At 37.8% G+C, this 13,795-nt stretch overlaps 2 protein-coding genes across 2 annotated transcripts; one reads left to right on the forward strand and one right to left on the reverse strand.

The window, feature by feature from the left end:
• The first annotated feature begins 4,672 nt into the window (after positions 1-4,672).
• Positions 4,673-6,738, forward strand: LOC104103844 (cytochrome P450 93A3-like). The gene is made up of 2 exons (XM_009611782.4): positions 4,673-5,743; positions 5,958-6,738. The coding sequence occupies exons 1-2, from the start codon at positions 4,733-4,735 to the stop codon at positions 6,609-6,611; spliced, it is 1,665 nt and encodes a 554-aa protein (XP_009610077.3). The 5' UTR covers positions 4,673-4,732; the 3' UTR covers positions 6,612-6,738.
• Positions 6,739-7,983: 1,245 nt separating this feature from the next.
• On the reverse strand, positions 7,984-8,927 carry LOC104103843 (kirola-like). Its single transcript, XM_009611781.4, has 2 exons — positions 8,670-8,927; positions 7,984-8,570 (listed from the first exon to the last, which is right to left on the reverse strand). The coding sequence occupies exons 1-2, from the start codon at positions 8,854-8,856 to the stop codon at positions 8,290-8,292; spliced, it is 468 nt and encodes a 155-aa protein (XP_009610076.1). The 5' UTR covers positions 8,857-8,927; the 3' UTR covers positions 7,984-8,289.
• Positions 8,928-13,795: the final 4,868 nt, after the last annotated feature.

Genomic DNA, 13,795 nt, shown 5'->3' on the forward strand with positions numbered 1-13,795 from the left:
TTTTCTAGAAGTTGAAGTATTTGAGGTGGGTGATATTCTAATTTTTTGGTAATTGTTTTCCTTCCATTGTCTCTAGTTGGAATGAACCCTTGTTCGCTTTGCCTATAATTTTGTATGGTCCGTCCCAGTTGGTTCCCAATTTTCCTTCTCGTGGATCTATGTCTGCTTGGTTTGGCTTTGAGTACATAGTCCCCGTTCTTGAGCGGTCGAAGCTTTGCCTTTTTGTTGTAGTAATGTTCCGCATGTTGTTTTTGGGCAACCATCCTTATGTATTTCATATCTCTTCGTTCGTCGACCTCATCAAGCTCTTGTCTCATACTCTCATCGTTGTTGGTGCCTCTTTTATAGGATTACCTCAGGCTGGGTTCTCCGACCTTGACCGATATAACTGCTTCTATTTCGTAGACTAGTGAATAGGGAGTCTCTCCTATGCTCGCCTTCAGTGTGATTTTGTGCCCCATAATACTTCTGGGAGTATTTCCAGCCACAGTCCCTTGGCTTCCTCAAGTTTCTTCTTAAATATGGACTTATTAGAGGATTATGCCTGCCCGTTGCCCGCTGGGTGATAAGGAGTTGAAAGTATCCTCTTACTGTGCCATTTATCGAAGCTCAAATGTGAAGTATCCTCTTAATGTGCCTATGAACTGGGGCCCGTTGTCGCAGCTTATCTACTTGGGTAGGCCGAATCAACAGATGATGTTTTTCCATATGAAGGCGATTACCTCATGTTCGCGCACTTGGGCGAACGCTCCTGCTTCCACCCATTTAGAGAAATAGTTAGTTAAAATTAAAAGAAATTGTACATTACCTCATTCTGGCGGGAGTGGACCCATGGTGTATGCTCCCCACTTGATAAATGGCCATGGAGAGGTGACCGAATGAAGGTGTTCGCCCGCTTGGTGAATTATTGGGGCATATTTCTGACATTGCTTGCATTTCTTCACGAATTCTGAGGCGTCTTTATTCATGGCAGGCCAGTAGTACCCGACCTGTACGAGACACCTGACGAGTGCTCGATCACTATAATGAGTGTCGCAGTGTCCTTCATGTACTTCCTCGAGAACATGCTGGGTTTGATTCGGACCTAAAAACTTCGCGAGAGGGCCGCCATATGTTCTCTTGTACAAGTCGTTATGAAGGAGGTTGTATCTGGCCGCTTGGATTCTTACTTTTTAGCTTCCTTTTTATCATTTGGGAGGGTGCCATCCTGCAAGTAGGTAATAATAGGATTGCGCCAGTCCCAAGTCAAACTTACAAATTTTACCTCTATTTGGTCTAGTGACAAGTTGAGGAGATGAACTACGCTTTAATCCCCGATTGTGATGCTTCTTGTGGCGGAACACAATTTGGCGAGGCCATCTGCTTCGATATTTTGAGCTCGCGGGATCTGGTCGAGCTCGCATAGTCAAAATTGGGCAACAACTTACAGATCTCGGCTTGATATTTTTTCAACCTTTGTTCTTTGATTTGGTAAGTCCCTGTAACTTGGTTGACCACGAGCTGAGAATCACAGCGGAGTGTCAACCGATTTTCCCCATATTTGAGTGCTAGTCTCAGCCCTGCTATTACAACCTTATACTCAGTCTCGTTGTTAGTCATATCTGGATATCCTATGGAAAGGTGAATTACTTCACCGGTAGGGACCTCGAGTACGAGTCCCAGCCCAATCCATAAGCATTGGATGCGCTGTCGGTGTATAGGACCCATAAGTCTTGTGTTTGAAGAGAAGCTTAAGCAGCTTCCTTCTCGGTTTCGAGCATTACGTTTACGCTAAAGTCCGGGACAAAGTCGGTGAGCACTTGCGACTTTATCATTGTTCGTGGCTGGTATGTGCTGTTGTGCTCACTTAGCTCGATGGCCCATTTGGCCAGCCTCCCCGACACCTCGAGTTTATGTGAAATTCTTCTTAACAGGAAAGTGGTAACGACCGAGATAGGGTGGCACTGGAAATAGGGTCTAAGCTTTCGTGAAGCTATGACCAATGCCATGGGCAATGTTTCGAGGTGTGGTTACCTTGTCTCGACATCAACAAGTGTTTTACTAATGTAATAAATAGGGGATTGAGTACCTTTGATTTCTAGAACAAGGACCGCACTTACTGCTACTTTGGAGACGGCGAGATAGACCAGGAGGTGTTTCCCGAGTTCAGACTTTGAGAGTAAAGGTGGCGATGACATATATGCCTTCAGTTCTCGCAGTGCTTACACGCACTCGGGCGTCCACTCGAGGTCGTTATCCTTTTTGAGTATGCCAAAAAATCTATGACATCTATCGAACGACCGCGAAATAAATCTCGATAGGGCGGCAATTCGTCCAGTCAATCTTTGGACTTGCTTCTTAGTAGTCAGTTGCTCAGGTATCTCGTTGATAGCCTTGATTTGATCTGGGTTGAGTTCAATTCCTCGCTATGATACTAAGAAACCCAAATAATTTCCCGAGGCTGTGCCAAACGTGCATTTCTTGGGATTTAGTTTCATCACGTACTGTCTGTCGCCCTAGTTCTATTTCCTTGATTACCTGCCATGGAAATTTCTATACGTGCAGAGAGGAAAAAAACTTTGTGGCTCGTTAGGTTAGAAAAGCACGTGAGTTGTAGATCTAATGGAAACTAAAAGACTAACTAAGAAATCCCCACAGACGACGCCAAAAAGTTTGACCCAAAATTTAGATCTAGGTTTAAACAATTAGATTTTTTTTAACAAGATAAGGTTAATCTTAGCCAACAATAATATCCACTAGATTATTTAACTAGTGCCATGACAAAATATTACAAGATCTAAGGTAACAATGGTAAATATATAACAACGAACAACACTTAATGGCACCAAATATGAAGTGAATGACATATAATAGCAATAAATGATGTATAGTGGTATTTATGTAAATATACGTAATAGAGATGACCGAAAAAGAAGATGAAGCCATGTAATATTCCTTCTGACAATGATAAATGATTGATAACCTTGAATATTCGGTTTCTCCTTGGATCGTAGGAGAAAAGTTAGACAGGGATCTCAAGAAAAGTTGTCTTTTGTATGTATGTAATAAAGCAAGAATATCAAAGAATATCAAAGTGTTGTTGTTTTACAAATGAGTGTTTAATGTCCCCTATAACTATGTCTCTTTCTATTTATAAGGGGACATGTGATACAAAACCCTAACAGTACAGATCTAGAGAATATTCACTAAAATATTCTCTTTAAAGTTTTATCCTAAAACTAGCCGTTATTACTCTGTTTAAGGAGAATGCTCATCCTCGACCTTGATCTCTGTTGACTTCTCGACCTAGTCCTTCATCTCTTGTCAAATCATTTCGACCTTGAATCTGTCTTTTGTGAGTCATGCTTCCGACACGTGGCAGCCCTCAAGGCCTTCTTAATGCCGACGTGATCTACTAAGATAATTTTTGGCACTATGAGCAAAAGCTATTTGATGCAACAATTCCAAGATGATGTTAATTAGTTTCTTCACGTAGCTATTCTCTCATTGTATTTATGTTTTGGGAACGGATCACATAACATTAGATTGCTGATGTGTTTGGTGAGAAAATGACACAATCTAAGTAACTCCATTCTGGCTTGTTCTGCTTTACGCCTTCCTCCCTTTCCTAGAAAAAAGAGTTTTGCATGTATTTTATTTTTGTTGGTGCAAACCATGTCATGATAAATACTCTGATAAATTTTGTACAAGTAAATTCTACTTCTTTAAAATTAGTCTAGTCAGTAACAAGTGAAGGTATTTTCACTATTCAAATTGCCCTCTCCCTGTGTCCTAATAATTGACATATGGTATTTTCTGAAGCTGTTAAGCATACCTTGCAAATATATTCTTTATTATATTTTTTATTTGGAATAAGCCCACCCCTGCACATTATAGGTATCAAGTTTAGATTTTGACTATTTTTGATGACTGGGAAGAAAAAGTATTCCTGTTCGGTATCGTGTCCGTGTTGATTCTTTGTGTTAGAAAAATAAAATGAAGAAAACAAAACAATTTCGGGTTGATGCGCGAATATCTCGCTCACTTTAAGGAGATTGAAGCTTACTGCACCAAAGTCTTCACTGGTTGAGCAGTAATCCTCTTGACTTGTCTCCCTCAAAATACAACCTGATAATAAGTCGGAGACTTAAAATTTTCTCATTTTCTTAACTCTCTTTTTCACTACACCAATTTCACTTTTTTCATGCACACTACAATATTTTCCCATCTTCAACATAAAAGAAACACCACTATTTATAAGTGTAAAATTTCTTCCATAGAATAAATAACAAAGTAGTAAGATAATAAAATTGTAGAACATGATTGATGGTTACAAAACTTAATCTTTAGTGGGTATAGTAGATCATGGCATTAGTGGTTTCATGAGTTACACCAAAATAATTGACCAGTTTCTTGTCAATTTATAACCATTACCTCACATGAAATAATACACTTTAATATTATAATTTTACTATTAAAATGCACTAACACCGCCACAGAAATGTTAGCTTTGGCTCAATTATTTTTGCTAAGGATCTTTTTTTTCTGATTGTTATTTTGCTTTACTTTTTAGTTTTAAGAAGCATCTAGCTGAGGATCCTCTTGATTCCGTCACCCACCTTCTTTGTAAATTATATACTAATATATTCCTGTTACACCCCTTACCATATGAACTATTTTTATGAAAAAAACGAATAGATCAGGGGAAAATATAAAAATAATAAATTCCAACAGACATGGTGCAATTAAAAAAATGATGCATACATTAAGGGTGCAAAATTTATATTTATTAAGGAAGCTAGGCATCTCTAGTTGTACTACAATATATATACCTCTTGAGATAAATGTTCCAATCATGGCAATGGCATACATCCAAGAATGTATTTTTTTCTTCCTTGTATGGCTAATTTCAACCATCTTTATTCGAAAGCTATTCAGAAACCGCAGCACATCTTCTTGTCTCCCTCCAAGCCCAATTGCACTTCCAATCATAGGCCACCTTCATCTTCTTGGTCATTTACCACACCAAGCATTTCACAAGCTTTCAAACCAGTATGGACCCTTGATCCACTTAAGACTTGGCTCTGTACCTTGTGTAGTTGCTTCTTCACCAGAAATGGCGAAAGAGTTCCTCAAAACTCATGAAATCTCATTCGCTAGTCGACCAAAAACAGTTGCTGTAGACTGCTTAGCTTATGATGCAAAAGGCTTCTCTTTTGCACCTTATGGACCTTACACAAAATCCATGAAGAAGCTATGTGTTTCTGAACTTCTTGGCGGTCGAACAATTGACTTGCTTCTTCCAGATAGACGCGATGAAATTAGGCGTTTTATAGCATTACTAACAGAAAAGGCCAAATCTAATGAGGCTGTGGATCTGGGAGGTGAGCTTCTAAGGTTGGCAAATAATGTTGTTTCAAGAATGCTAATGAGCAAAAGATGTTCTGAGAATGAAGATGAAGCTGGGGGTATGAGAAAGCTCATTCAAGAGTTTGCTGAACTGACTGGAAAGTTTAATTTATCAGATTTTATGTGGTTTTGTAAGGATATTGATTTGCAGGGATTTCGAAAAAGTGCAATAGACGTCCGCAACAGGTTTGATGAGATGATTGAGAGGATCATAAATGAGCATGAAGTGACAAGGAGGAAGAGAAATAATGAAGGTGAAGTAGTCAAAGACCTACTTGATATTTTGCTAGATAAACAGGAAGATGAAAGCTTTGAGATACGATTAAGCAGAGAGAACATCAAAGCCTTTATCATGGTGACTTTTTCATCTTCATCTCTTAATTTTTTTTTTTACGGTTTAATCTTTCGACCGGTAACCATGTCCTCGGGAGCAGAGGTATTGAGTTTTAAATTAATAATTTGTACATATTCATTGTATTTCTTAATATAAATACAGTGTTTGACGAAAAGCTATTGAGTTTGGCGCAACTAATCCAGTATCGCAAGGTTAAATGAGTTTACTTTTGCAGGACATGTTTGCTGCTGGAAGTGATACATCAGCTATTACGATAGAATGGGCAGTAGCGGAGCTGATTAACCATCCAAGCATAATGCAGAAAGCGGTACAAGAAATTGATTCCGTCGTTGGAAAGAACCGTCTCGTCGAAGAATCGGACATAGAAAACCTTCCCTACCTTCAAGCCATCATCAAAGAAACTCTAAGACTTCATCCTGCAGCACCAATGATAGTCAGAATATCAAGTGAAGACTGCAAAATAGGGGCATATGTAATTCCAGCAAAGACTAGACTATTCGTTAATGTTTGGAGTATTAACAGGAATCAAGATTACTGGGAAAATCCACTTGAATTTCAACCAGAAAGATTTTTGAGTGAAGAGAGAATAAGCGGTAGAGTTCAATTAGATGTAAGGGGACAACACTATGAATTTTTGCCATTTGGATCTGGCCGAAGGGGCTGCCCAGGAACTTCATTAGCATTGAAATTAGTTCATACAACTCTTTCAGCAATGATTCAATGCTTTCAATGGAAAGTTAATAAAGAAGGAAATGATAAGATGGTGGATATGGAGGAGGGACCTGGCATAACTATTCCTCGAGCCCATCCTTTAATCTGTGTTCCAGTGGCTAGAATTGATGCCCTCCTACCTAGTATGTGTGCTTAACATTAGTGTCAAATCACAAATGGATAATAGGTGTGGTATCTTTTTATAATTTCTTTTATATCAGTGTTTAGTAAATAGTACTTGTTAGAACCTATTTGTATACATCTCGTCAATCTGTTTGTACGTACATGTTGATCAATACACACGTGGTTTTCATACTAAAGAATAATAGATAAATAACTAAACATTTGGTCTTGAATTCTAAGGCCAGATTAAAACATTTGAACAATCTTTTAATGTTATAATTTTATGATAATAAAATAGCAGAAATGCATAAACTTTCAACTAAGTAAAATTATATATGATATAACACCTTAAAGAAACTAAAAAGATATTATTTCACATCTTAAAATAATAAAATTGTCCCAGCTAAAAAGAAGGAAAAAATATGAATTATTGGTATAAGATTTTTATCCATTTTCATTCACGCTGAAAAATTATGTCATGAAATTGGAATGGTACACTATTTTGAAGAAAAGAAGCCAAAGAAGTCAGAAGATAATGTAGAACACTCAAAAGTGAAAAAATAGGGGACGGAAATTAATGAGGCGGGGCAGGGAAGGGCAAGGCATGGCAAAATCTGCAATTTTGAGACATGCACTCGTCTGCACGGAAATTAAATTGTGAGACATACACTCGTCTGCCCAAGCACGAATCCACATTTAAAAAACATCTGCAACCATTTGGAGAAAAATATTTGAGAAAAATTATCGTCAATGAATATTAGTCTCAACTAACCTTTGTTCCGAGCTTAAGGTCTTGATGAAAAGTTTAATATTAGTTTGGCTAATATGGTAAATCTATGCAAATATTACACATAAAGGTGACTCAACACTCAAATAAGCTCCAAAATCTCCAAATGATTTAATCTTAGATCGACCCCATTTCAATAATGAAGTCTAGGTTCAACTTTTGCAAATCTTTCTAAATTAACACCAATGTTCTAAATCATCATCTAAATTCATTAGTTCCGTTTAAACTTTAGGTATCTATCTCCCATATTTCAAAGGGTGCTAAAAATAGTAAAAGAAAACACATGAGTACCTTGAACGAAGATTAGTGGGGATTTATGACTTGTGACGGTTGCAACTCTTGATTTGTAATTGCTTTCGCATGAAATGAAATGGACGGCGCACTTATTATATTATTTTGTAAGTTATATTTTCTTTTTTAGCTCCACCCTTTAAATATGAGAATTTTATTTCAAAAAAATTAAAATTTCTATATCCGAAAAAAATTAGTCAATTTTCTCATACTCAACAAGGTCCATGTAAACTGAAATGGAGGAATTATATCATAATTTAACAGTCCTTCCTCATCAGTACTACTCACGTACTCCTCCTTCAAGCAAATAAAATAAAATAAAACCAAATAAGGAAATAATTGCTATATATATATATATATATTAAACAACAACAAACAATAGTCAGTCCATACATCGACTTCAACAATACAATCCAAACTGGCAGTAAAGGAAGAGCACACCCATGACTTTTTTCAGTTCTACAGATAATTTGTTGACACACTAAAGAAGACCACAACCATGCATATTGCTCGACTAACAAGTAAAGTAAATCAATCCATGCATATTGCTCGACTAACAAGTAAAGTAAATCAATCCGAAGTGCAGTTGACATTAAATACTACGTAGTTTTTTTTTCCCAACGAAACCAGCCAATCATTGGTCATTTGAAACTTGGCAATAATGTACATCAATGGTTTTGGTGACTGCAGTAACAAATTCCTTCAACTTATCGGGAAATGGAACATCTTCGCTCAGCTTCTCATATTCGATCGTTGTCTTGACAAATTCAGCCTCATTCTTTGATATAATTTGGAAGGTAAACCTAAGGGTCTTATACAACTTCATTAGTTCTCCTTCAAGCAGATTGTATACAATTGACTTGTTTTTCTCATCTACTGCTTCCACCAACTCCTTCGAAATCATCTCCACACCATCTAAACCAAACATAAAAGAAATGAATCATTGTCACAGTAAAAATGCATGAAAAAAAAGGATTAATTGAAGAGTACTTGACCAAAGATTAGTTGCCTTACCAATAGAATAATATACCATGATAACACATCCAACTTGTCCCCACTCTCCTTCAAGTAAGTCAATGCGTGGAACAATTTTAGAGCATATTTTAGGGAGATATTCTTTGTTACTGCCGTATATTTCGACGAAAACGCTCCCTGGAGACTTAATTTCCACCTCAAATTCTAGCTCACCACTCAATGCCATCTCCTCTATATTATAATCCAAGCTAAAGTAATTTTTTTCTTCTTTATTTTAGCTTTAGCAAATCACTTTTCTGAATGTCTAACTCTTTGTGTTGCTACTCCTTATATAACGTGAGGACCACATAGTTACAAAAAACGCATGCAGAACAGTTTCCAGCAATTGACAGTGCTTGGCGTTATCTCGTGTATAACTCATTCCCAAATGGATATTTATGATTTACTTTTGATATGTCCATATTCAGCAGACTATTAATTATTATTCTTATCCTTAAAACGAAAGGTCTAGCTTCAACGGTAACTTTTATACTTCCTTCGTTTCAATTTATGTGAACATGTTTGACTATGCACGAAATTTAAGAAAAAATAAACACTTTTGGAATTTGTGGTCCTAAACAATTCAAAAAGGGGACAGAGTATTTGTTTAGTTACAAAAGTTTTTCATAAATGATAGAATTATATGTTTAAGCAAAATTGTTTCCAAATTTAGAAAGGGGCCATTCTTTTTGGAATGGACCAAAAAGGAAATAGGTTCACATAAACTGGAACGGAGGTAGTAATATTTGGTGTACCGTCTCAGTAACCAGATCTACGAGTATCTCTTGTGGGGTCCATCCCCGGAAGAAAAAATGTTAGGCTATGGGATTTGCAAATATGTAGAAGGAAAATATCAAATATAGTAGACGTGAGAGAGTGAGGCTCCGCCTATAAAAGAAGAGTTTTGGTTCTCATTTCTACATACCAACAAAGAGAAAGAAAGAGTGAGGTTTCACAGATAGGGTATAAGAAAATAGTCTGTGAGAAAAATAGAGAGTGAGCGTTATTGTAGTGAGCTGAGAATATCAAAAGAGGGTTATTTCTTTTGAGTATTGTAGTGGTCTTTAGAGTATTTTACTCAGACCTACAAAGTGTAAAATTCCTTGTTATAGTAATATCAGTTGCTCGTCTCGGGGCCGTGATTTTTTTCCTTATTCAAAAGGGTTTTTCACGTAAAAATCTTGGTGTCGTTGTCACTCTTTTATACTTGTTAATTACCGTATCTCGGTGCTACGTTAATATTCCGCTTTTATTATCGTGAATATTATTTCTGTAGGGGGTTATTCTCAACAACTGATATCAGAGCACATGTTCTGCTTGTTCACAGAAGTACTATTCACTATCGGTAGAACTATACTCGGTGAAAAAAAATGTCCGGAGTAAAGTACGAGGTAGCAAAATTCAACGGAGATAGCGGTTTCACAACATGACAAAGAAGGATGAGGGATCTGCTCATCCAACAAGGATTACACAAGGTACTAGATGTTGATGCCAAAAAGCCTGATACCATGAAAGCTCAGGATTGGGCTGACTTGGATGAAAGGGCTGCTAGTGCAATCAGGTTACACTTATCGGAAGATGTGGTGAATAACATCATTGATGAAAACATCGCATGTGGAATTTGGACAAAGTTGAAAGGTTTATACATGTCCAAAGCGTTGACAAATAAATTGTACATGAAGAAGCAACTATACGCCCTACACATGGGTGGAGGTACGAATTTTTTGTCATATTTAAATGTATTTAACGGATTAATCACACAGCTCGCCAACCTCGGAGTGAAAATCGAGGAAGAAGATAAAGCCATCTTCATACGATAATTTGGCAACAACTATTCTGCACGGTAAGACTACCATTGAGTTGAAAGACGTTCGGCTCTTCTACTCAATGAGGATATGAGAAAGAAGCCTGAAAATCAAGGACATGCTCTTATCACAGAAGGTAGAGGCAGGAGTTATCAAAGGAATTCGAGCAACTATGGTAGATCCGGAGCTCGTGGGAAGTCTAAGAACCGATCCAAATCAAGAGCGAGAAATTGCTATAATTGTGATCAACCATGTCATTTCAAAAGAGATTTCCCAAATCCAAGGAAGGGCAAAGGTGAAAGCAGTGGACAGAAGAATGACGACAACACAACTAACATGGTGCAAAATAACGATAATGTTGTCCTCTTTATAAATGAGGAAGATGAATGCATGCACTTGTCAGGTCTAGAGTCGGAATGGGTGGTTGATACATCAACATCTTACCATACCACACCGGTAAGAGATCTTTTTTGCAGATATGTAGTAGGTGATTTTGAAACTGTGAGAATGGGCAACACAAGTTACTCAAAGATTGTGGGGATCAGTGACATTTGTATCAAGACAAATGTTGGATGCACATTGGTTCTAAAGGACGTGCGACATGTACCTGATTTGCGGACGAACTTGATCTCGGGAATTGCTTTAGACCGAGATGGATACGAGAACTATTTTGCAAATCAAAAGTGGAGACTCACCAAGGGATCATTGGTGATTGCAAAGGGAGTTGCTCGTGGCACGTTGTACAGGACAAATGCAGAAATATGCCAAGGTGAATTGAACGCGGCACAAGATGAGATTTTTGCAGATTTGTGGCACAAACGAGTGGGTCATATGAGCGAGAAGGTATTGAAGATTCTTTCCAATAAATAACTCATTTCTTATTCCAATGGTACACCAGTAAAACCTTGTGACTACTGTTTATTTGGTAAGCAACATAGAGTCTCATTTCAGACATCGTCAGAAAGAAAATTGAATATACTTGATTTGGTATATTCTGATGTTTGTGGTCCAATGGAAATTGAATCGATGGGCGGTAACAAATATTTGTTACTTTTATTAATGATGCTTCACGAAAATTATGGGTTTATATTTTGAAAACCAAAGATCAAGTGTTTCAAGTTTTTTAGAAGTTTCATGCTCTGGTGGAAAGGGAGACGGGTCGAAAGCTAAAGCATCTACGAAATGACAATGGAGGTGATTAAACTTCAAAGGAATTTGAAGAGTACTATTCAAGTCATGGGATCAGACATGAAAAGACAGTTCCTGGAACCCCACAGCACAATGGCGTAGCCGAGAGGATGAACTGCACCATTGTTGAAAAGGTGAGAAGCATGCTCATAATGCCTAAACTGCCTAAGTCATTCTGGGGTGAAGCAGTTCAGACAGCCTTTTACCTAATTAATAGGAGTCCATCAGTTTCATTGGCATTTGACATCCCAGAGAGAGTTTGGACCAACAAGGAAGTGTCCTACTCACATCTAAAGGTGTTCGATTGCAGAGCTTTTGCACATGTACCAAAGGAACAGAGAACAAAGTTGGATGATAAATCTGTTCCCTGCATATTCATCGGATACGGAGATAAAGAGTCCGAGTACAGATTGTGGGATCCTGTAAAGAAGAAGGTCATTAGAAACAGAGATGTAATCTTCCGAGAAAGTGAAGTTGGAGCTGTAGATGATCAGTCAGAGAAGACAAAGAATGGTATAATCCCTAACCTTGTTACCGTTCCTTCTTCTTCTAACTATCCCACAAGTGCAAAAAGTACGACTGACGAGGTTGCTGAGCAAGGGGAGCAACCTAGTGAGGTTATTGAGCATGGGGAGCAACTTGATGATGATGTCAAGCAAATGGAGTACCCTACTCAGGAAGAAGAACAACCTCAACCTCTAAGGAGATCAGAGAGGCCAAGGGTAGAGTCCTACAGGTACCCTTCCACACAGTATGTCCTTATCAGTGATGAAGGGGAGCCAGAAAGTCTTAAGGAGGTGATGTCCCATACAAAAAAGAACCAGTAGATGAAAGCCATGCAAGAAGAGATGGAATATCTGCAGAAAAATGGCACGTACAAGCTGGTTGAACTTCCAAAGGGTAAAAGACCACTCAAATGTAAATGGTTCTTTAAACTCAAGAAAGATGGAAATGCAAGCTGGTCAGATACAAAGCTCGATTGGTGGTTAAAGTCTTCGAACAGAAAAAAGGTATTGATTTTGACAAAATTTTCTCACATGTTGTCAAAATGACCGCTATTCAAACAATTTTGAGCTTAGCAGCTAGCCTAGATATTGAAGTGTCGCAGTTGGATGTGAAAACTGCATTTATTCATGGAGATTTGGAAGAGAAGATTTATATGGAGCAGCCAGAAGGATTTGAAGTAGCTTGAAAGAAACACATGGTGTGCAAATTGAATAAAAGTCTTTATGCATTGAAGCAGGCACCAAGGTAGTGGTACATGAAGTTTGACTCATTCATGAAAAGTCAAACATACATAAAGACCTATTTTGATCCATGTGTATACTTCAAAAGATTTTCTGAGAATAATTTTATTATTTTGTTGTTGTATGTGGATGACATGTTAATTGTAGGAAAAGACAAGGGGTTGATCGCAAAGTTGAAGGGAGATTTTTTCAAGTCATTTTATATGAAGGACTTGAGCCCAACACAACAAATTTTGAGAATTAAGATTGTTCGAGAGCGAACATGCAGAAAGTTGTGGCTGTCTCAAGAAAAGTACATTGAATGTGTACTGGAACGCTTCAACATGAAGAATGTTAAGCCAGTCATCACACCTCTTGCTAGTCATCTAAAGTTAAGCAAGAAGATGTATCCTACAACAATGGAGGAAAATGAGAGCATGACTAAAGTTCCTTAATTATTCCTCTGCCATCGAAAGTTTGATGTATTCAATGGTATGCACTAGACCCGATATTGCTCACGCAGTTGGTGTTGTCAGCAGGTTTCTTGAAAATCCTGGAAAAGAACACTGGGAAGCAATCAATTGGATACTCAAGTACCTGAGAGGTACCGCGGGAGATTGTTTGTGCTTTGGAGAATTTGATCCAATCTTGAAGGGTTATGCAGATACTGATATGGCAGGTGACATTGATAACAGAAAATCCACTACTGGATATTTGTTTACATTTTTAGGGGGGATCGATATCATAGCAGTCGAGGTTGCAGAAGTTTGTCGCACTCTCTACAACTGAAGCAGAGTATATTGTCGCTACTAAAGCTAGAAAGGAGATGATATGGTTGAAACAACCCCTTCAAGAGCTTGGATTGCATCATAAGGAGTATGTCGTCTATTGTGACAGTCAAAGTGCA

The sequence above is a fragment of the Nicotiana tomentosiformis genome, chromosome 11 (assembly GCF_000390325.3).
Source record: "Nicotiana tomentosiformis chromosome 11, ASM39032v3, whole genome shotgun sequence".
NCBI classification, from domain to species: domain Eukaryota; kingdom Viridiplantae; phylum Streptophyta; class Magnoliopsida; order Solanales; family Solanaceae; genus Nicotiana; species Nicotiana tomentosiformis.